The sequence below is a fragment of the Lagenorhynchus albirostris genome, chromosome 8 (genome assembly GCF_949774975.1).
Source record: "Lagenorhynchus albirostris chromosome 8, mLagAlb1.1, whole genome shotgun sequence".
Lineage (NCBI taxonomy): Eukaryota > Metazoa > Chordata > Mammalia > Artiodactyla > Delphinidae > Lagenorhynchus > Lagenorhynchus albirostris.
In genome coordinates, this window is record NC_083102.1 from 6,392,856 (window position 1) to 6,417,289 (window position 24,434).

General features: G+C 44.2%; 1 protein-coding gene and 1 pseudogene across 3 annotated transcripts; both read left to right on the forward strand.

The window, feature by feature from the left end:
* Positions 1–2,953: 2,953 nt before the first annotated feature.
* Positions 2,954–18,069, forward strand: LOC132524467 (GTPase IMAP family member 5-like). Of its 3 annotated transcripts, XM_060156395.1 has the most exons (4): positions 9,565–9,676; positions 11,527–11,608; positions 13,612–13,660; positions 15,579–18,069. In XM_060156395.1, exons 2-4 carry the CDS (start codon positions 11,606–11,608, stop codon positions 16,463–16,465), a joined length of 939 nt encoding a protein of 312 aa, XP_060012378.1. In that variant the 5' UTR covers positions 9,565–9,676; positions 11,527–11,605; the 3' UTR covers positions 16,466–18,069. The 3 variants fall into 3 exon arrangements, with proteins under 3 accessions (XP_060012377.1, XP_060012379.1, XP_060012378.1); XM_060156394.1 differs by lacking the exons at positions 9,565–9,676; positions 11,527–11,608 and adding an exon at positions 2,954–3,139; XM_060156396.1 differs by lacking the exon at positions 11,527–11,608 and having other exon boundaries at positions 9,535–9,676.
* Positions 18,070–23,642: 5,573 nt separating this feature from the next.
* LOC132524074 (ubiquitin-conjugating enzyme E2 C-like) lies at positions 23,643–24,058 on the forward strand (annotated as a pseudogene).
* The last annotated feature ends 376 nt before the right edge of the window (positions 24,059–24,434 follow it).

The window sequence follows — 24,434 nt, forward strand, 5'->3', positions numbered from 1 at the left end:
TTTCATATCTAGAATTCAGTTCCTCAGTGCTTCCTTGCTTCTACCATCCTTTGACATAGAGAAGTATATTTTCATTCTGTCCAATTTTTGTTGTCAGTGTGGAAGCTGAGGGCTTTTGAATCTTTCTCCAACTTAACCAGAAGCAAAAATCCCCCATTTTAATGGATTCTTTTTCTTTTCATATTTTCTATAGCTTGTCTTTAATAACAACACACTTTTCAGCTAGCATTCCACTTTTCAAACATTTGTACTGTTTTCCTCTTAATGGTTCCAGAACTAAAAGGCCTCTGGTGTTCTATTCTCAGTCCTTTTTTCTTCATATCCTACACATTTTCTCTGAGTGTTTTTTGCCCATTCTTTTGTTTTCTGGCACGCTGGCATTTATTCAAATATACACCCTCCCAGTCCTTTCTCCTGGTCTTTTATTAACTGAAACTCATCCTAAGTTCTTGCACAAGTCTCCGTTTGTGTTAACATTTGCATCTCTCTCACTCGGAACTTTTATTTTCTATCTTGGGCTCCAGTGTCCCATTGTACATAACATTGGAATATGAAACACACAACATTTTAACTTCTGGTTTGGCTTATGAACTTTCCTCTCCTTTTACGTTATGCTATCAAACTAGGAAGCTTGCCCTGGTGCTTGTCCTATGAAACTGAATCCTGGATGACACCTACTTCACTGGTACTTCTAACAAGTAAACCTTGGTTGCCACAAACTCTCTCTCTCCCACAAAAAAGAAAGTAGGATCTACATGACACTAAAATAGTCCTTCTAAATGCTGGTGCATAGTGGCACCAACATCTGTCAGATAGTCAGTGTTTCATTGAAGACGTATTTCCCTATAATCTCCTCTCCTGAGATGCTATTTGGGTAGTTCTTATTCCTTTGTAGCCCTGGGGATGCTGAGAGTTGAGCTCTGGCTATGTCAAGAGAACGCAGGGAGACATCAGGCATGAAGAGTGATCCCAGAAGGTTTGAACTTATTATTCTCTTCTGAAGGTCTGTTCAAGAAGGATGTTTTCCTTCTGCATAATTTTTACTGGATTTATAAGGATAGAGAAGAAAACAATGAATATGCAAATCTGAAAGGAGAAGAAAGAAGTGTGGAAATAGGGAGGAGAGGAAGCAGGAGCCCTGGATGGTTCTGAGACCCAGGAGTCTCAGGGCCTCGGCCTTGGATAGGTTTCCACAACCGATGGCAAGTCGGAGAATACCAGGGGACCAAGCCCAGAGACAATGGCAAGTAACCAAAAGCTAATCTAATCAGAACGCAGAGGGAAATGGAGACAGACAGTTACTTTGGGGTAGGAAAGCGATCCCAGAAAGCACTAGTAGGGCCGTGGGAATGTGAGACAGGGAAGGGAAAGGAGCCGCGCCAGGTTGTGTTGATGAGCATCTGACCACTGTAGACAATGATAAGGGGGTTTCCACCACAGACAACTGGGTCTCCGTCCTGCCGGGGACCACAGCAGCTGGTCCAGAATATACCTCAGAATTATCTCACTTGGTGGGCAGTGCACAATTTAATAAGCAAGGAAACTGGGGTATTTACCCACTGACTTCTCACTGTCACAGATTGAGGTCTGCTCCTGGGGACCTCAGCTCTCTGATGAGTTCAGGCTGCTCCGTGCACTAGCCAAGCATCTTCCTGTAACCAGGTGAATCCTCAGGCAGAGAGTCACAGCTGGTTGAAGGAAGACACCACATGCACGCATGAGAACACTGAAGGGCAAGGAGATGTCAAAGAGGCACTGAAAGCATCTTCATGAAATGTACATGTTGGGTGTGAAAGACTTAGCCAAGACTGGTCTATGTGGCTTGGACCGGGGTGAAGCCAGTGAGGAGACATATGCACCTCAGTCTTCAGGAAGTGCTCACTTCCAGGGCCATTCACCTGTAGGGTTGGCACTTGAGAGACCTTGGTAGTGACTGCCTCCTTCAACTTTGTGCCCTGGACACCAAACTTGCCTCACACTAGTCCTGGCACTGCTTATCTAGTGGGAGAATGAGAGACTCCTGGCTTCAATGATGCTGAATGGAAACAATGGGAGTGTCAGTAATTCGAGAGATTCTGTACCTGAAACAAAGAATGGAAAATAGTGGAAGTTGGGTCTCTTTCCTACCTGAAAAAATGGGCTGGAAAGAAAGAGATGAAAAAGCAGGTCCCAGTCAGTAGATTAGGGCTCAGGACAGCCCTCCTTCCCACACATAGGGACAGTCAACTCCAGAAAGTTTGAGTTAGGTTGGTGACCTGATCAGTCCTAGGGCCAGTCCTTTTGTAGCCTGTTCACCACACCATTGGCTCTTTTGCTGACCTCACTCTCATGACCCTCTTGAGAGAAGACAGAACAACTAGAACTGGTGACACCAGCACAGAGGAGCAGACTAAGCCTCCTCATAGGCTAATTCAGGAATTGTGTAAAGGTACCCATCCTCAACATACCGGCTAGCTTCAAGTCCTTCAGTAGCTGAGACTTCCTTGCTCAGATAAAACTCTGCTTCTGGATTTTTCTGACAGACTGGACCCCAGAGGAGCCCTGGCCACATGGATGTCCAGTCAATGGACAGCTGTTGAGAAAAGCTATCATGTTCTTTGTTCTGGGCCAGGAGGCTCTCTGGACTTATTTGGTATGGGGGGAAAATGCCTACAGGGTAAAAAGTCACTGAAGATTAGATCACTAAACAGTTCTAGAAGGAGAGTCAGGCCTCGGGGTCCTACAACACCCTTCCCTTCCTCAGGTATGACAAGATATTTGGTATCGAGGGGCCCTGCTGGAGATACACACCACATTAGTCACACCAGGAGGGAGGTTTTGTAAGGGAAATGCTTTAAGCCCACAGTGAATGTTCCTGTCTCTTTAAGTCATCACCACCACCTAACCCTCCCTCTGCGCTTTCCAGAGCTCTGAGTCTCAAAGGTCTGAGACTTCCTCTGTGCACACTGGGAGAAAACAGCCTGCAACACTCACAACCAAGGGGAAAGCAGAGATCAGGGCTTTCTCAGATCACCTGTCAGAGTCTGTCACCAGGAAAAGCGAGCCCCGGCAAGGGACAGGAGCTGCAACCAACCAGAAGGAACATGGCTGTGAGAGCATTTACTGTGTGAGCACCTGGGTTCCACCAGGCACCATGTGGGTAAGTGAAAGCCGGAGTCGTTAAGATGGGGCGTCCGGATTTGTAAAGATGTCACAAGTTTCCAGTAGAGGAAGTTCGAAAGAAGGTTTATGAGCATATTCTCCAGCCTGGAGGGCACACATTCCTGTCTGCTTCCGCACTCCCTCCGTACAGTGAGAGAAGCGTGTGCTGGAACCATGCCTAGGAATAAACTACATTTTAAAAGGCCTTCAACATTGCCCAGATGGCATTTTCAGCACAGGCAGAAGATATTTCTGTGGCCCCGAAAGCAGTCTAACTTCAGAGCAAGTTACAATGTGGTGAGTCAGGATACCATCAGAATTCACCCCCCAGATTCTCCCTCTCCCCTCTGTCCCACAGGAGGGGACCCTCCAGAAATTTAAGAGGCCCAGAACTAGGTCTTCAACCCCTCTCCGTGCATGACCCCTTACACGTCTGCTCCCTAATTCAGGTCTCTCCCACGCCAGCTGCAGGGACACCTCAATTTCATCATCTGTACAGTGAAGGGGTCTGAATAAATAGCTCATTTCCAAACTCTGATTTGTGGACTGATTACATCAGATACATCAGGTTCATAAATCGGAATTTCTGAGCATGGTCCCCCCAGAATGGACATTTTTAAAGAACACTCAAGTAATTCTGAAAAACAGCAAATCTGAGAGGCACTAAACTACATGAACTTTGAGTTTTCAGATGATTCCGAATACAGGATTCTACACGTTTTTTTGTTTGTTTGTTTTTTGTTTTTGCGGTACACAGGCCTCTCACTGTTGCGGCCTTTCCCATTGCGGAGCACAGGCTCCGGACACGCAGGCTCAGCGGCCATGGCTCACGGGCCCAGCCGCTCCGCGACATGTGGGATCTTCCCGGACCGGGGCACGAACCCGTGTCCCCTGCATCGGCAGGTGGACTCTCAACCACTGCGCCACCAGGGAAGCCCAGGATTCTACATGTTTTACGTAGCTCAATAACTAAGAACCATTTGTCGTCCCAGATTGCAGTGGGAGCTCACCTCCTTCTTGAAAATTATTTTAAATGATTTTAACCCCCATTTCAAACGATATGGAAAGTCCAGTCGCCTATTCGAGAGTTCTGTGGATTCCCCATAACCCACTTCCTCATTTCCAGCTTTGACAAGGACATCTTGCTTTAGCTAAATTTTTCTTCTTGGCTCTGAACCTTGTGGACTCTTTCTTCATTTCTGCTCTGGTGTCAATTATGGGAGTTTGTTGATTTCTAGACACAAAATAAACTAATCATATTATGTGATTAGTAAACTTTACAGTAAAGTTTACCTGGGGTAAACTTTACAGAAAGCTTTGGATGGGGTGTAACGGGGGGCGGGGTGACAGGGGTGGGGTGGGTAACGGGGGGTGGGGGCGGCGGCAGGAGAGTTACTGCAGACACACTGAGAGCTTTGGCTTGAGCTCTAGGCAAACCTGCCATGTGAGTCCTTTGGCCAAAGACAGGTTACTCAGCCAACCTCTCCCTTTGTTTTTGCGTCGTTGTTGGTGCCAATAGGGGCAGAACACAGTTACCTGTAGGAACCAGGTGGGCGACATGAAGAGGTAGAATTTGAAACGGACGTTGAAGCACAGACAGGACTCAGGCAGAAATGTGCGGTGGGATGAATGGTCCACAAGGTGGGTTGGAAAAGGCCCTGAAATCTGCTGTTTGTGGAGGGGCTGACTGGGGAGGGGATTAGGTGGGAATGAGGCTGGAGTAGACTGAGGAGAGACTGTGCTGTCGTGTTCAGGCACTCGTGTGATCAGGCAAACTTGACCACAGAACGTTTAATTGTATTAAATAATGTTGGAGTGGGTATTCTACTTCAAAAAGCCTCAGGTTTGAGGCAAGAACATAAAAACCTGGAAGGGAGCATCCCAATCTCACCCTATTTAGACATATTAGGACGAGCCAAATCATGTGGTTTTCTGAGAGCAGGAGCTCTCCAGACCAGTTTGGGAAATACGTCTGTTTTCTGATTTCCAAAAACAAAATTCCAATTTTCTTCTTGTTTGTTTCCCAGGCCAACAACCCTAAGGTAGGTCCTAAGTCAGTGAGCAAACTTTCTTGTTCTCAGGGTTTTCCAAAGCCCCCCACCCCACCCCTGGCTGCTGAATCTCCTGGGAAACCTTATTTTCTACCACTTATGTCACTAACATAAAATTACCTGGGAAAATTAATATCTAAAGCTTACTCATTGACATAGAGTATTGTCAAATGCACTCTGCTCCGTGCATTTCAAGGTCCTGAAAGACAAAACAAGCTCGCCAAGTGTTCTCACAGTATCATCCCAGCCCCAGACCAGGCTCTTCCAATGTCTTCCCTAAATTCTGATGCTCGGAGAGGGCAGGAACTATGACATTTTCACTGTGGTGTCACCAGCTCTTTGGATTTTGCCTGGCACATTGGAGGTAGTTATACTTATTTGATGAATGAATGATTGAACAAATGGTGTTTGGGACTCTTTCAGTTAATCATGAGAGGACAGAAAACAGCAAGAGATGAAGAAAATGACTATGGTAAGAACATGCCTCACAACGCGTGTTTGCCCCCAGGTGTGAGCTCCGGGTAGTAAGGGGGATGGGCTATCTCAACACTGAATGGAGGGAAGCCCCAGAGCTTTCTCGATGCTGGGATGAAACAGCAAGAGCCCTGGGGCTGGCATTTGACCTAGATCTCTGCCCCTGACCTGCTGTGAGATACTGAGTTCTTTGACGAACCTGCACCTCCGTTCCCAAAGTAAAATGAATAAACCTCCTCTGATCTCCACAGAAGGGGCTGTAGACGGAATCCAACTATATACTAGAGGGAACATGATTCACCAGGTAGAAGGTGTTAGGGAACAAGGATGGAGGGTTAACCAGGTATCTTATTAGGCAGCAGGTCTAAGAGAGAGGAGAGGATGAGGAGGGAAAGAGGGAGGGGAGAAGAGATGGTCTCATCTTATCCTCCCAACAGCCCTATGAGGACGGCGCTACATTAATGATCCCATTTGTGCAGGAGAGGTTTAGCACTTAGATTAAGCATCTTCCCAGGGTTACACTGCTGGCCGGGGGTGGGGCTGTGATTCAGACCCAGGGTGTGGGACACCAGACAGCCCTCGTGGCCAGGCCCACTGGCCCTCCTGCCTATCTTCGGTAAGAGGGTATCTGGGGAAGTAAGGCAGAGGCCACTGAAGTTGTCAAAAACGGTCCAGCTCTGCCCAGTGTGGATGACAGATAATTTACAGCCTTTTATTTGAAGAGGAAAGGAATGTACTGAGAGTCAAGTGATTTTCTAAGGGTAAAACATGGCAAATCAGAACTGGAACTTATTTTTCCTTACTGTCCTATAGGAAGAGTTTCCTTAACCAGATACAGAGTCAAAATACCAAAATTTCTCAAAAACTGTCTAAGTGAATATATATGTATATATATTCATATCAACCACATACATCTCCTCTCACCTTTTCTTTTATCTCTTCAAGCTTAAAAATTCCTTGATCGTGTGCTGATGAAGTTTCTTTCATATTTCCATGCCCTGTTGCCTGGATCTGCTCTCATTTTATCTAAAGAGGTTCATATTTGGCTTACTTACGAGAGTTGTTTTTGGCCATGATGAGTTTTTCAAACAGAAGATTTCAAACAATGCATACCCTCTTACATAGTCATGTACAATATTCAGTATTGTACAATATCCAATATTCTGGTACAATATTCAATATTCAACTGCCTGGCTGGGCAGATGCCACTACTCTTTCCAGAGAATACCCAATGGATTGAATTCCCTAGAAGAGGAATTCCTGTAAGTCCTTGGGGAAGCCAGAGCTAGGCTATGATTCAAGACTCATTTTTTTTTAAGCTTTTTTAAAATTTATTTTAAAAAATTTTTATTGGAGTGTAGTTGCTTTACAATGTTGTGTTAGTTTCTGGTCTACAGCAAAGTGAATCAGTTATGCGTATACATATATCCCCTCTTTTTGTAGATTTCCTTCCCATTTAGGTCACCACAGAACATTGAGTAGAGTTCCCTGTGTTATGCAGTAGGTTCTTACTAGTTATCTATTTTATACATACTAGTGTATATATGTCAATTCCAATCTCCCATTTCATCCCACCCACCCCCATCCCCCCTTGGTATCCATATGTTTGGTCTCTACACCTGTGTCTCTATTTCTGCTTTGCAAATAAGTTCATCTGTACCATTTGTCTAGATTCCACATATAAGCAATATTATACGATATTTGCTTTTTTCTCTTTCTGACTTACTTCACTCTGTATGACAGTCTCTAGGTTTATCCACATCTCTGCAAATGGCATTATTTTGTTCCTTTTTATGGCTGAGTAATATTCCATTGTAGATCTGTACCACATCTTCTTTATCCATTCATCTGTTGATGGACGTTTAGGTTGCTTCCATGCCCTGGCTATTGTAAATAGTGCTGCAATGAATATTGGGGTGCATGTATCTTTTTGAATTATGGTTTTCTCTGGGTATATGCCTAGTAATGGGATTGCTGGGTCATATGGTAGTTCTATTTTTAGTTTTTTAAGGGACCTCCATACTGTTCTCCAAAGTGGCTGTATCAATTTACATTCCCACCAACAGTGCAAAAGGGTTCCCTTTTCTCCACACCCTCTCCAGCATTTATTGTTTGTAGTTTTTTTTTTTTTTGGTACGCGGGCCTCTCACTGTTGTGGCCTCTCCCGTTGCAGAGCACAGCCTCCGGACGTGCAGGTTCGGTGGCCATGGCTCACGGGCCCAGCCACTCCGTGGAATGTGGGATCTTCCCGGACTGGGGCACGAACCCGTGTCCCCTGCATCGGCAGGCAGACTCTCAACAACTGCGCCACCAGGGAAGCCCTGTTTGTAGATTTTTTGATGATGGCCACTCTGACCGGTGTGAGGTGATACCTCATTGTAGTTTTGATTTGCATTTCGCTAATAATTAGTGATGTTGAGCATCTTTTCATGTGTTTGTTGGCCATCTGTATGTCTTCTTCAGAGAAATGCCCATTTAGGTCTTCCACCCATTTTTTGATTGGGCTGTTTGTTTTTTTGGTACTGAGCTGCAGGAGCTGTTTGTATATTTTGGAGATTAATCCCTTGTCGGTGGCCTCGTTTGCAAATATTTTCTCCTATTCTGAGAGTTGTCTTTTTGTTTTGTTTATGGGTTCCTTTGCTGGGCAAAAGCTTTGAAGTTTCATTAGGCCCCATTTGTTTATTTTTGTTTCCATTACTCTAGGACGTGGGTCAAAAAATATCTTGCTGCAATTTATGTCAAAGAGTGTTGTGCCTGTGTTTTCCTCTGAGAGTTTTACAGTGTCCAGCCTTACACTTAGGCCTGTGATCCATTTTGAGTATATTTCTGTGTGTGGTGTTAGGGCTTTTTTTTTTTTTTTTCCTGCCCCGGGAGCCTTCATCTGATAGTGGCAATGTTTGCCTTTTCTTATACAACTGCATTTGGGCTTGCTTATTCCAGCAATAAAATATTTTGAGATTTTTTCTAAATTTGTCTTTTACCTCTTTTTTTTTTTTAAGTAGTTGTCTTCCAAAATGATGTAGTGTTCTGTTTTAATTATTATTTGGGGTCTTCATTATTTTTATACCTTACATTCAATCTCCTTCTCGGCCCATTTCTTAATTATTTTATATTTCCTTTCACTCTTTACACCATTAATTTCAGGCACTCCTTTTTACTTTGGAAATAGTGTTAAATCGTGTATATCCCTTGATTTACTACATCTGAAAACACCTAAGATCTATTCTTCCACATGCTGGCGAAATAGCTCATGGGTACGCTGCAGAGAACTGCTTACCACTCCTCAAACATCACACACACACCCCCAAGAAGAGACACCCAACCCCAAGAAACAAAAGACAAGGGTAGTCACTTTCTGCCTCCCAGCCCTGGGGAGTTTCTGGAAAGGAGGAAGGCTCCATTCTAACCTGTTCCACATCTGGGCTCCAGCTTTTCACGAAGGTAGACAAGTCCTCCTTCCTGAAAAGCCAGTGATTCTTTCCCGTACCAAAGAAAATAACTAATTTTCTCAGTAGATCTCTTTGTAGGTGCTTTCACAGGGAGACTCAGGTCAGCGTGGTCTGTGTTAGAGTGAGAGGTACTTGGACTCAACAGGAGAGATGAAACGTTGATCTTCCGGGAATGGTGGCCGGAGAGCACGACACGCCCGCGGAGGCAACAGGGGTCTTTAGCAACGGGGGAACTGGGGGGATTGGGGCCCGTGTTCTTCTCTTTCACGCTCCAAACATCACTTCTTTGCACACGTCTTAAAGAGGAAATGGGAGTGGGCGAGGGACTCGCGGGCTCCGACAGGAAGCATCCCATTAGGGGGGAAGCACGCTCCGAACTCGCTGCTTTCCGGTTTCCGCAGCAGCAGTTTCGCCCCATCCGGAGGGGGTGTCCCCAACTGCGGGGACAGGGGGCGCACTCCGTCAGCCCCATTTTCCTTCTTGCCCTGCAGCCGTGCCCTGGAACCTTCGGCCGCGCGCTCGCGCCGACCCGCCGGCACCCAGCCCGCAGCGCCGCGCCTGGTAAGGGGAACCCGGCGGGGGTCCCAGCGTCCTGGGTGGAGGCCCGGGGAGGCGGGGCGCGTCCTGGAGGCCGCGGTTGAGTCAGGGCTACTGATTTCTCGTGGGATCTGACACCGGTTACCATACTTCTGGGCTCTCCCATCAGTGAAACGGGGCGCCGATGGTGAGCGTTATGGGCAACCGCGGATTCCTAGCGGGAGGGAAGCGGCTTCGGGAACCGCTCACCCCGCGTTCACGGCCCACAGCTTTCCACAGCGTGGAGGTCTTTTCCGTCTAGTTGCCTACTTCTTAGCTCTTCTGACTTTCATAAGCTTCACGGGGTTTCATAAAGCTTCACTAAGATTCTCAACCCATTTGACAGATGAGTAAACTGAAACTCACCAGGTGCCCGAACTAGGTGGGGCGGACGTCTCAGTTTTAGCTCTTCACTTCCCCGCACCAGCCCCGCCCCATCCCTGACAAGCACCACGCCCCCTGAGGCCTGGGTACCGAGAGTCTATTCCTAGGGCTCCACAGGACAAGTTCGGGGTCATTATGTTCCCGCCCTCATTGAGCCACGTGCTCCAAACGGAACCTCTCAGTGAACATTGTTCCATTGATCTGAAAACCAGCCCATTCTCCCCCAAATACCCACACTTTTCCTACGACACGATGTCGAACTCGATCGTATGGCAGACAGATTCCAGTGTGTACAGGAACCAACCCTTTGCTAAAGCTCCTGTGAGAGCCGCGTTATGAAATGACAACGCTAAACTCTGACACAAGTGATACCAGGAAAACAGCGGGAGGGGGCAGATGGGCGAAGGAGAATATGAATCAGGCAGACAGAAAATATTTTTATCTTTCCTAAAACAGCATGAGAGAGCCTGCTTTCCAATGGTTTGATAAAGTAAGGTGCCGTCAAGATAAAATCAGGTTCGTGTAGTGTACAAATCAGGAGGTACATTATATGCTCATTGGCTTCAACCTCCTACCTAAGCTACATCCTCCTGCTGCTCCTGTCAGATACTCTTATAATCTCTGCCCGCATGCTGCCCGCGACTCTCTCACGATTCCTGATCCCACCTGGGGGAAGATTAAAAGGGTTTTCCTTGTGGAGAAGAAATCTGCCTCCACTCCCGATTCTCCCTCTTCTGTCTACTATGTGATTGACACGTGTCACGTTCCTTCGAGTTTAGGATGTTTCCCGATCTTTTCCTAGGCTGATTCTGTCCTTTTAATATTCTATGACTCATTTTAGCATCTCCATCAATATCCTTTCTGACTAGCCTCTGCACACTTTATTATTTGTTAATATCTGTCCAAAATAATCTACTCCTCGGTGGGACGTGTCTCCCCCGGCAGCCTGAGCCACTCAGAAGACGGTTCAGGAGGACCGTGCGCGCCTCTGCTAATGTAACCTGAACTTTGACTGGCTTTTGTGAGGCCACAGAGCTCCATTTGGGTCACACTGATCATCAAGTCATGGGAAAACACTAGATTGCTTTAAACTGAAATACTTCCATTCCGAGCAACTTATGGCCCTGCGATTTTACCTTTGAATAATCTTTTTTTTGCACTCAAGATTTTGCAATACAGTTCCCTTTGTTAGTTTTAGGGTAAGCTTCCAGCCTGCCTGCCTCAGTTTATGTCCTGACCATGGATGGCAGCATGGTATGTGGTGTTCCAAGAGGTTCATTGACTGTATAATCTCTTCTCCACCCTGATAAATCTAGGAGAATACACAGGCAAAATGAGCCATGTTTTGGTCTTAGCTCCATGGAAGTTGTGTGATCGTGGGCAGGTCAGTTGAGGCTCAGTTTCCTAATATTTTAATAGAAATTTTAATACCTATCTTGATCACATCATAGGGAATTTAGGAGAACGATTCAAAGAACGGACATGAAAGAAACTTGAAAATTACAAACGGCTGCACAGAGGATTATTACCATGGTAAAGTTCATCATCAACATTGTCACCACTGTCGTCATCCTCTTTACCACATCGATATATTGATTCCAATGTATAGCAACTGCCGTCTGAAGTAGAAAAGATGTCAGAGGATTTGAGCAGTTTTAGCAAAAGCTGGAGTGTTATTGACCAGAGGCCAGGACAGCGTGTGGGAGAATGTGGTGAGGAAAATGCTCTTCTCTGGGCTTAAGGAAAGGAAAGTGGTGCAGAAGGAAAAGGAAAGGAAGGAAGGAAGTTGCCTTAATAAATTCTGAGCATGTGACAAGGGCTGGTTTCCCTAATGAGGGCCATTTCTAGTCTTCCCTCCAGAGTGAATAGAAACATGTGAAAGAGGCAGAAATAACAGAATCGACCTGAATAGCAAATGAACTATGAAAACCGTTTTGAATTCAATGTTAATGAATAAAATGCACCTTTAAACCAATTAAGACATCCTAAGATATGCCCATCAGGGTGACCAAAAAATTAAAAATCTAATATCACCAAGCGTAGGTGAAGATTGGGGGGATTCTCACCCATGGCTGCTGCCAGTATGACTTAGCACAAGCTTCTTGGAGTCGTATTTGGCAGTATCTTGTCAGGTGGAAACTACATATCCCAGAGCAATCGTCCATGTGCACAGGAGACGTGTAGGGGGATTCTTCTGCAGCGTGGTTTGTAGTAGCAAGCACGTATCTTGGCACACCAAGTGTTTGTTAATAAAATTGAGTTGGATAAAATGCTACATAAATAATGTCACTGACATAAAAGATTAAAATGCCAAAAAGTACTATATATTACCTATACATACATGTGTATCTCAGAATATTGGTTGCCTCTGAAGGGAAGAGGGAGAATGAGACGGGTTGGGGGGAGTCAAAAAATAAATAAATGGAACTATATGTGTAATGTTTTAACTTTTTCAGTCAAACCAAACAGCAGCAGTGAAAATGCCAAAATACTTAGATCTGTTCACTGCAAATAGTGGGCATTTGTTTCATTACTCTGTGTATTTCTCCCCTTAAAATGTTTGCTTCAGAACTGCATAATCTTTAAAACTGAATAAATAAAATACAGTCTCGGAGATCATCTTAATTATAGTGGCACATTGCATGCTTGCCTTTTCTAATGCATGCTCACCTTTTCTAGCACCAAGAAGAATGACACAATATTATGTCTCATCTGAATGAAACATTTATCCCCATAGTTTTGCCAATTTCTGGGTATATCTACTGGAAAATTTTTTAAGTGGTTATTGGGAGACCCACAAGGAAAGACATGTGGCTTAAAACTGAGCAGGAAATGAATTTATCTTGAATTTGTCCTGAATGTTGACTCTGTCCCTCAGTCATGGCAGCAGCTTCTCTCCACCAGCTGCTCAGAGGGGAGGGAGGGTGGTGGCCGTGCTCCTCCATCTTCTACTGCATCCTCTCATGTCTGTGCTCAAAGGAGCCCTGGATCCCCAATTCCACACTGCCATTGGAAGGTACATTGTACTTTCCTCCTTGCCACTGGGATATCCATCTGGTACAAAGAGTTTCTGGGGCTGGAAATGGCCAGTACTTCAAACAAGCCAATGTCATTTACAGCAAGGCAATTTTTATTCTCTAGTCTAGCAAGTTTGCTTACTTTGATTCCAATAATAATAGTAATAATAAAACAATAAACAAAATCCTGCTTCTCATTCCACAGAAGAAGACTTTCTTTATTTCATGCCTTTTCAGGTAGAGGGGAGATAATCAACTGACTTGTTTTCAAACATTTCATGCTTTCCTATAGGATGAGGAAAAAGCAGGAGTTCATTGTGTTAATATAACCTAGAATCACCTGGCTTGCTTAAAGTTATATATGGATATTTGAAAGTAAAATATAAGTTAGAAAATTAGCGATGGAAACGGCTCATCTAAGGATAATTATTCTTGGCTGTCTGAATTGGAGGTGTTCTCAGGCCTTACCAAGTCCCATATGGACACCTGCTTTTTATTCCTTTCCTTTTTTTATTCCAGAAGAGAATGGAAGGGCTTCAGAGGAGCAGATACGGGACTATGGCTGAAGGTAAGAAAGCCTCCAAATTCTCAAGAGCTCTAGGCATCAGGGAAGAGTCACTGTTTTCTCTCCTCCTCTCCCTCACCTCAAACACAGTGACAGAAAAGAAACCCAGTTATTTTCCACTGCAGAAGAAAAGGCAGCTATCATGTTCTTATCTTCCCCACCATCATCACAGCACACACACCCGAGTGTGAAGCTCTCCCCTGTGCCGTGATGTATGGGAAATGAGGAAATGAAACTTCAAGTCAGAGGTCAGGGGACTTGGAAACGAATTGTGAAAATGATATCCTTCCCTGCCTGCACTCAACTGAAAAGAGGAAAAGTTCCCCATAAAGATTTAGTAAATCGTGTTTGCTAAAAAAAAAATCCAGGATACTTAAGAAAGGGAAGAACCAACACAGGGTAAAAGGAATAACAGTAACAGATTTTAGGTGACTAAAATGAACTTAATTCATTTGAGCTCCTAAGAACTCCAGAAATCCTCGGATTCTCACTCTCTTCATCCCTTGAAGATTTTAGCTCTTGATGCAGGGTCACCCTCGACAACACCACTTTTGTTCTAATTTCCTGTCATTCTATCAGCCAAATTGACGATCTTTCCAACGCATGTGTTTCTTACACATGATGGTCTTATCATCTCTTCCTCAGCCACCGATCCAGGGTCATCTGTCAGACTGTTGCGGTCTCACACACACCTGCGAACTTCCCTCGGAGAGGAATCAGAACCAAGACAGAACACCAATATCCAGTGCAAATCCAAAGTAGATTAGTGATAGGCGTTTATTACGCACAAAAGCGCAAACCGATCGGGGCCTCACCAAAAGCAGGGTGAGACCCCGAGTCTTGTACGGGTGTGGTTTTTATATCCCAGGGTAACAGGATGTTCGTTCTAATTTTGAACTATTGGGTCGGCCATCCGGAACCCAGCGTCTTCCTGTTCACATTATGCTGGCAAGAAAAGCTCAATTTCACAGCAGCCAAGTCAGGCGGTTAGCAATAAAAGCAGTTACGGTGCAAACAGTTTTAAACCAAAACATTCCATCATTAATTCCAAGTATTACAATCGAAACTGTATGTTCTGGGACAGCGTGTCCCGGCACAAGACTCCGTCCTTGACTTTAACGACAAGCCTTCTGTAGGCTCACGTTCAAACATCCAACTCCCCACCCAAAAAGAGGAAACCCAGGGCCATTCAGCTGGTCCTCGGTGGTAGGTCACTGGAGCTCTTGACGTCTGAGACTTCCTTTACCCCGAAGGTTCAGATGAATGTGATTGGCAGCCTGTGTACCTGGGAATTAATTGGTGGGTGAAAGAGAGGTGATCATAGTTTCTCACTGATGACTTCTCATCCTCCACCTCTTTCTAATCTCACGTTTATTTAGCATGAAACTGGGCTAAGCACCTTCCCTGGAAAAGCTCAGGGACCAGCTTTCTGAAAGCTGTGTTTTCCCTGGTCCTGAGGAAGGCCCTGGAGCATCCTTCACAGTGTAGCGGTTCTTACTCCTGACTATGGGTCCAAGTTCGGGCTCCCAGTGTGGGCTTCCTGCCATTCAAGAGTCGCCTCAAGTTGTCTGCAAACATTTGTATGTATTTAAATATCACTGTTTGGCAGGGAGAGAGGTCCATAGCTTTCATGAGATACCATGAAAGGTCCGTGACCTAAAAATCTTAAGAATCACTAACTTTACCAACAAGGACCTACTGTATAGCACAGGGTACTCTGCTCAATATTCCGAAATAACCTAAATGAGAAAAGAGTTTGAAAAAGAATAGATACACGTATATGTATAGAGTAATCATTTTGCTGCACACCTGAAGCTAACACAACATTGTTAATAAACTAAACTCCAAGATAAAATAAAATTTTTTTAAATCACTGACTTAGTAAAACACGAAAAACTCTTTTTTTTTTTTTTTTTTATAGGTGACATAGAACATAAGCTGTTTGCAACCTTGTCCTCATTGCGGATCATCCTGGTGGGCAAAACAGGCAGTGGGAAGAGCGCCACCGGGAACAGCGTCCTCTGCCAGCCAGTGTTTGAGTCCAGGCTGGCGGCCCAGTCGGTGACCAGGAAGTGTCAGGGGGCAACGGGCACGTGGGATGGGAGGAGCGTCCTGGTGGTGGACACGCCCCCCATGTTTGAGGCGAGGACCCAGGACCAAGAGGCGTACGAGAACATCGGGGACTGCTACCTGCTCTCGGCCCCGGGGCCTCACGTGCTGCTGCTGGTGACCCAGCTGGGGCGCTTCACAGAGCAGGACGTGGTGGCCGTGACCAGGGTGAAGGAGGTCTTTGGGGCGAGAGCCCTGAGACACACGGTCATCCTCTTCACCCACAAGGAGGACTTAGCGGACGGATCCTTGCATGACTACGTAGCAAACACAGACAACGTCAGGCTGAGGGCCCTGGTCCGGGAGTGCGGGCACAGGTACTGCGCCTTCAGCAACCGGGCCTCCGGGGACGAGCAGAGGAAGCAGCTGGCCGAGCTGATGGCCGTGGTCGAGGGGCTGGAGAGGGAGCTCCAGGGCGCCTACCTCAGCAACGACCTCTTCTTTGATGCACAGCGGCTCCAGCAGGGCGGGGGCGAGCCCCATGGAGAAGGTCACGTGCGCTACCTGGCCAAGGTGCGGTCGCATATTGCAAAGCAAAAGCAAGACCTGAGAGAGGCCCAGAGAAACCGCGCCTTCAAGGCGCTCCTGCGAGTCAAACACTGGATCGTTTCTCACATCGGAATATTTGCTGTTTTTGTTATATGCTTTTTGAGTTTGCTTGCCATTTTAATTAGCTTGTGTAGCACTCGCGAATGCTGAGCATTTTCAGATGATACCTGCCATCAGCTTCCATTTTTTCAGAGTCAGTATCTTTGTCTATGTTGATAAGGAACTTTATTTGCTTTTCGTGTAGTTTCACTTTCAATTTCCCTTCCTTGCACCAGACACACCATCCATTTTCTTCAGTTGCTTTATATTTTCTATCCACCTGACCCATCCATAGATCAGTCCAGAACAGGCTGTTGTCCAATGTCTGGAAACAGTTCTTTTACGCAGGCATACCTCGGAAACATCGCAGGTTTGGTTCCAGACCACCACAACGAAGTGACCATCAAAAGTATCACACCAAGTTCTTGGTTTCCCCGTGCACATAAAAGTTATGTTTATGCTACACTGTAGTCTATTTAGGGTGCAATAGCATTTTGTCCAAAAAACAACGTATATACCTGAGTCTAAAATTACTTGACTGCTAACCATCATCTGAGCCTTCAGTGAGTCATAATCTTTTTGCTGGTGGAGGGTCTTCCTCCATGGTGACGGCTGCTGACGTTTGGGGCAGCTGTGACAATTCCTTAAGATAAGACAGCAGTGGAGTTTGCCACATCAATTGACTCTTCCTTTCACAAATGATTTCTCTGTAGCACACAGTGCCATCTGATAGCATTTTACCCACCGTAGAACTTCTTTCTACGAATGGGTAGAAAGAAGAATTGGAATCAGTCCTCTCAAACTCTGCTGTTGCTTTATCAATTAAATTTATGTAATATTCTAAATCCTTTGTTGTCACTTCAACAATGTTCACAGCACCTTCACCAGGAGTAGATTCCATCTCAAGAAACCTCTGTCTTTGCTCATTCATAAGAAGCAACTCCTTATCTGTTAAAGTTTTATCATGGGGTTCAGCAATTCAATCACATCTTCAGTCTCCACTTCTAATTCTAGTTCTCTTGCTGTTTCCACCACATCTGCAGTTACTTCTCCACTAAAGTGTTGAGCCCCTCAAAGTCGCCCATGAGGTTTGGAATCAGCTTCTTCCAAACTCTTGTTAATATTGATGTTTTGACATCTTCCCATGAATCATGAATAGTCTTAAGGGCTTCTAGAATGGTGAGTCCTTTCCAGAAGTTTTTCAATTAACTTTGCCCAGATCCATCAAAGGAATCACTATCGATGGCAGCTATAGCTTTACGAAATGTATTTCCTAAATAATAATACTTGAAAGTCAAAATTACTCCTTGATCCATGGGCTACAGAATGGATGAAATCTCAAACTGCTTAGAACTGCTTTTACGGCATCCCATAGGTTTTGGGTCATTGTGTTGTCGTTGTCATTTGTTTCTATGTATTTCTTTATTTCTTCAGTGATCTCTTGCTTATTTAATAGCGCACTGTTTAGCCTCCATGTATGTATGGCTTTTACAGCTTTTTTCCTGTAATTGGTTTCCAGTCTCATAATATTGTGGTCAGAAAAGATGCTTGATACGATTTCAATTTTCTTAAACTTTCCAAGCCTTGATTTGTGACCCGAGATGTGATCTATGCTGGAGAAAGTTCCACGTGCACTTGAGGAGAAAGTGTATTCTGCCACTTTGGGGTGGAATGTTCTATAAATATCAATTAAATCTATCCGGTCTGTTGTGTCATTTAAAGCTTGTGTTTCCTTATTTATTTTCATTTTGGATGATCTGTCCGTGGGTGTAAGTGGGGTGTTAATGTCCCCTGCTATTATTGTCTTACTGTCGATTTCCCCTTTCATGGTTGTTAGCATTTGCCTTGCGTATTGAGGTGTTCCTCTGTTGGGTGCATAAACATTTATAATTGTTATATCTTCTTCTTGGATTGATCCCTTGATCATTATGTAGTGTCCTTCTTTATCTCTTGTAACAGTCTTTATTTTAAAGTCTTTTTTATCTGATACAAATATTGCTACTCCAGCTTTCTTTTGATTTCCATTCGCATGGAATATCTTTTTCCATCCCTTCACTTTCAGTCTGTATGTGTCCTTAGGTCTGAAGTGGGTCTCTTGTAGACAGCATATACATGGGTCTTGTTTTTGTATCCATTCAGCCAGTCTGTGTCTTTTGGTTGGGACATTTTTTTTTTTTTTTTTTTTTTTTTTTTGTGGTACGCGGGCCTCTCACTGCTGTGGCCTCTCCCGTTGTGGAGCACAGGCTCCAGACGCACAGGCTCAGCGGCCATGGCTCACGGGCCCAGCCGCTCCACGGCATGTGGGGTCTTCCCGGATCGGGGCATGAACCTGTGTCCCCTGCATCGGCAGGCGGACTCTCAACCACTGCGCCACCAGGGAAGCCCTGGTTGGGACATTTAATCCATTTACATTCAAGGTTATTATCAATATGTTTGTTCCTATTACCATTTTCTTAATTGTTTTGGGTTTGTTTTTGTGGGTCTTTTTCTTCTTTTGTGTTTCCTGCCTAGAGAAGTTCCTTTAGCATTTATTGGAAAGCTGGTTTGGTGGTGCTGAATTCTCTTAGCTTTCGCTTGTCTGAAAAGCTTTTGATTTCTCCATTGAATCTGAATGAGATCCTTGCTGGGTAGAGTAATCTTGGTTGTAGGTTTTTCTCTTTCATCACTTTAAGTATATCCTGCCACTCCCTCTGGCCTGCAGAGTTTTTGCTGAAAAATCAGCTGATAATCTTATGGGGATTCCTTTGTGTGTTTTGTTGTTGTTTTTCCCTTGCTGCTTTTAATATTTTTTCTTTGAATTTAATTTCTGTTAGTTTGATTAATATGTGTTTTGATGTGTTTCTCCTAGGGTTTACCCTGTATGGGACTCTCTGTACCTCCTGGACTTGGGTGACTATTTCCTTTCCCATGTTAGGGAAGTTTTCTACTATAATCTCTTCAAATATTTTCTCAGACCCTTCCTTTTTCTCTTCTTCTGGGACCCTTATAATTCAGTCAGAACACACACATTTATCAATTAAGTTCACTGTCCTATATGGGTGCAGTTCTTGGCACCCCTAATCAATTATAACAGTAACCTCAAAGACAACTGATCACAGATCACTGTGATGGAAGGGGGCATGGGGAAGTCATTCTGGCTTATACGTGATTTAACTTGAACTTTATGCTAGCTAGAACAGCCTGTTTTGTGACGTATTAAATGTACATTGTACATCTGCTTTAACCATTAAAGAAAAGAATGCATTTAAAAACCACAATGGAGGGAATTTCCTGGTGGTCCAGTGGTTAGGGCTCTGCACTTCCACTGCAGGGGGCATGGGTTCAATCCCTGGTCGGACAACTAAGATTCCACAGGCTGCACAGTGCAGCCAACAAATAAATAAACAAAAATAAAAATAAAAATGGAATAACTGTGGTTCAGGTATTCAAAATGGAGCCGGGTGGCCATCGTGGATGTGGTTTCAGACACACTCTTGCATCACTGAGAACTTGAATCTGCTGAAATGTATCAAACTCAAGGATACCACCAGCTGTTCTCAAAATATATCTGCTAGCCACTGCCAGCTGCATCTTTATGGCTTCAAGGTCCCCCATGTAACTATGAAACCATTTTGGTCCCCAACCAAACCTTGCTTAACAAGCACCTTTACTTCTTGCCAGCTCCAATTATAATTCTTGACAAACAATTATGTAATTTTACGATTCTTGCCTTGATAAGCCCCCCATTTTGTAGTAGCAGAACACAATTTGGAGCAGAACACAATTCAAATGCTTTTGGATCTGTGTCTCCCAGGCTATAGTTCTCAATTTGGCTCAGATAAAACTCTTTTCTATTCCTATTGTAGACTGTTTATGGATTGCTCCCATCAACACCATAACAAATACAATAATATTGAAAAAAGTTATAAATATTGTGAGAATTACCAAAATGTGACACAGAATGAGCAAACACTATTGGAAAAGCGGCACTGATAGACCCGCTCCACGCAGAGTGGCCACGAATCTTCAATTTGTAAAAACCACAATACCTGCAAAGCACAATACAAAGAGATCTGCCTGCATATCTTTCTCTAGTTTTCTGCTTGTTAATGGAAAAAGGTAAATAATAATATGAGTTACTCCATCATAGCCCAAACCAGAAGACTCCTCCCTCATTTCCTCTTTATGCCAAGTATTAATTGAAGACACTAGACATTTGTACTATTGATTTCCCCACATTCTGAATTTTGCTGCTTACATCGTTATGATGTCATTTAACGTGTTCCTCTGCCTCACCATTTTTGCAAACTGGAAGTTAGTTGTGGTTAGTTTGATCAGACAGATCAGAATAAAGTTCAATTTTTTTTACAATGTTACTTAGAGATGATAGTTTATATTTCCATAGGGGGTACTCAATGTCTGGTTTTCCCTCTTTTTATGTTACCACTCATTGGTGATCATTGTGTAGATCCATTATTTTAATAGGTATTAAAAATGGTGATATCCTGGGCTTCCCTGGTGGTGCAGTGGTTGAAAGTCTGCCTGCCGATGCAGGGGACACGGGTTCGTGCCCCGGTCCGGGAAGATCCCACGTGCCGTGGAGCGGCTGGGCCCGTGAGCCATGGCCGCCGAGCCTGTGCGTCCGGAGCCTGTGCTCCGCAACAGGAGAGGCCACAGCAGTGAGAGGCCCACATACCAAAAAAAAAAAAAAAGGTGATATCCTATTCTAAAATTTCTTTTTAATTAAGTAGCTAGAATAGTTCTATTAGGATATTCTTTCCTTCTTCATGTATTTAGTAACCTGAAGTGTAGTTTATGCAGGAAAGACAAGATAAATGCTTGATAAGCACCAGGATATATTACAAATGAATAAATGATTTAAATGTTAGCAAAAAGGAAAATTTTAAAGTCCTAGAAGGAAACAGAAAAGTGTTCCACTACATGTAATCTGTACATGTGGAAGGTCTTTCTAATGGTGACTCAAAACCCAGAACACACAGATAAATTTATTGATTAATTTGCCTATATAATAGTGATATATATCTACATTACAAAAGTAAAATTTGGGGGACTTCCCTGGTGGCGCAGTGGTTAAGAATCCACCTGCCAATGCAGGGGACACAGGTTCAATCCCTGGTCCGTGAAGATCCCACATGCCGTGGAGCAACTAAGCCCGTGCACCACAACTACTGAGCCTGAGCTCTAGGGCCCGCATGTGGCAACTACTGAGCCCACGTGCTGCAACTACTGAAGCCCGCACACCTGGAGCCCGTGCTCTGCAACAAGAGAAGCCACCGCAATGAGAAGCCCGCACACCACAACGAAGAGTAGCCCCCGCTCGCTGCAACTAGAGAAAGCCCGCGTGCAGCAACGAAGACCCAACACAGCTAAAAAGAAATAAATAAATTTAAAACGTTAAAAAGAACATTTTTTAAAGTAAAATTTGAATGACAAGCTAGGAAATAGTATTTGTAACTCATCTAATAGGCAAATGTCTAGCCTCTCTAACGTGCAGAGTTCCTAGGAAATTGAAAAATAAAAAACCAACAACTCATTGTAAAAATGGACAAAACAATATAAAGAGAATCAACAGAAAAACAAATATATTAAACATATGAAAATAGGCTTAATGCCACTCACATGGAAAGAAGGGCATATCAAACAATTCTTCGATGTGATTTCTCTCCTATTTGGTTTTCAAAACTCGAAAGTATGAGACAAACAGGTGCCTTCGTACTTCATTAGTGAAAATACAAAACTGCATAACACGTGTGTAGGGAAATATAGCAAAGAATGCAATATTATTTCAAATAGCAAAGGTTGGAACAATCCCCAAAGGGCCATCGACTGAGACATGTGAAAAAATAACCCCCTGCATAACTACACAAAAGACTACTATGCAGCTGTATAAAATGAATAAGCAAGCACTCTAGATACTGATATGGGAAGATCTCCATGACATATTGTTACATGAAAAGAACAAGATGTGGAGCTGTAAAAATAGTACACCACTTTTTACGTTTAAAAAGGAGAATAAATTAAGAATATATGCTTATATTTGCAGAAAGAAACAGTGCAAGTATACACAAGAAATAAAGTGATTAATTTTAGAGAACTGTGGGAGAATCAGGTGGACAAGGTAGAACCCAAATCTCTTAATATATGCTTTTCCATAATTTTTTATTATGGTAAAAAACACGTAACATGACATACACCCTCTTAACAGAGGTTTCAGTGTATAGTACGATATTGTTAACTATAAGAACAAGGTTGTGCAGACCTCTAGAACTTTAGGTATGAGAGCAGGCTGCCCCAATAACCAGAGGTTATTATTATACCTCCATATGATTATTCATACGGAATTTGATTCTCAGATTGAACCTCAAGACTTTTACTATCTGTTTTATTTTAACTCACAAATGTAAGAAAAAAACATGGATTTTTCAGAAACTATCACCCATTAAAACCTTAAGTCTAACACAAACATCAGAAACCCTAGAAATCATTAAAAGATTTTTGTACTGGAAGGAATTAAGTAGTTGGTAGCTGGATTAATTCCTTAGTTCATTCATTTTTTTAAGAAAGGAACATATTATAATGTAAACAGTTGAAATCAGAGCACATTTTTTTTTTTGCGGTACGCGGGCCTCTCACTGTTGTGGCCTCTCCCGTTGCGGAGCACAGGCTCCGGAGGCGCAGGCTCAGCGGCCATGGCTCACGGGCCCAGCCGCTCCGCGGCATGTGGGATCTTCCCGGACCGGGGCACGAACCCGTGTCCCCTGCATCGGCAGGCGGACTCTCAACCACCGCGCCACCAGGGAAGCCCCAGAGCACATTTTGAGGAAGACAAATGAGACTGAAATATTTTGATAAGTTCTTGCAGTGCCTAGGCCACCAAACATGACCCCTGACAGCCTTAGAAAAACCTTAGCTTGCAATGCCGTTGGCTTTGTGCAAAACCATTTTTTTAAATATTTGAATCTGAATGTTACCTTGATTTTTCTCTTTGCTTTTCTCTTGTAACTAAACATATCTTACTTCCCTAAGGACAGATGGGTGCCTCAGACAGACTTTACCCACGTTCACGTGCTTAGAAAGACAAAATAGTAAGCGTGTTAATAAAATTTGAACTACTATTCACATTCCAGATGTTACTGTTTAGATTCAGAGCGTCAATGAGCCCCTTCGTCCCTCCATAGCTTTGACTCGCAGCCATGCATACAAAGAAGTGGCACCGCAGCCCTGCAGCTCCTGTCTTCCTAGCAGCACTGCCTGGGCCTCCAGAGGCAAGAGGCTATGGCAGGAGCTGATGACCCTCAGAATGTCTGATCTGACAGAGGAATTTCTACCTTCCCTGAAGCAGACAACTTTTTCAAATGGGTGGGGACCATCCATGGCACAGCTGGCCAGTATATGAAGACCTGAGGTACATGCTCTCCCTGGAGTTTCCCAGGGGCTATGTGTCCACCACAGTGACGGTCCTCAAACCCTGCTGCCACCCCATCGGGGACACACAGGGTAACATCTGTCTGAACATCCTGAAGGACAAGTGGTCCATCCTGTACGATGTCAGGACCATTCTTCTCTCCATGCAGAGTCTGCTAGGAGAACCTGACACCTATAGCCCTTTGAACATATGCTGGCAACCTCTGGAAAAACCCCGCAGCCTTTAAAAAATATCTGCAAGAAACCTACTCAAAGCAGGTCTCCAGCCAAGAACCCTGACCCAGCTGTCTGGCTGCTCTCCTTGTATTGTCTTTTTGATATTTTCCTTAGATGGTCTGTCCTTTCCTTGATTTCTGTATAGGACTATGTATCTGAAACTGTGCTGTTGAGGATAGGTTGGGACCTGGGACGCTTTACCAAAGTGCTTGCACTTGGCCTTGGACAAACAGCGCTGTTGAGGATAGGTTGGGACCTGGGACGCTTTACCAAAGTGCTTGCACTTGGCCCTGGACAAACAGCTACTGCAGCAACAGCGTACAAAGAAACTATAAGGAAGTAAAAATAACTGCACGCATGTGCAGTCGAAGTCGGGGCAATTATGAACAATACGATACACTTCTGAGTAGGGTACTGGCATGATCCCTGCACACAGCAT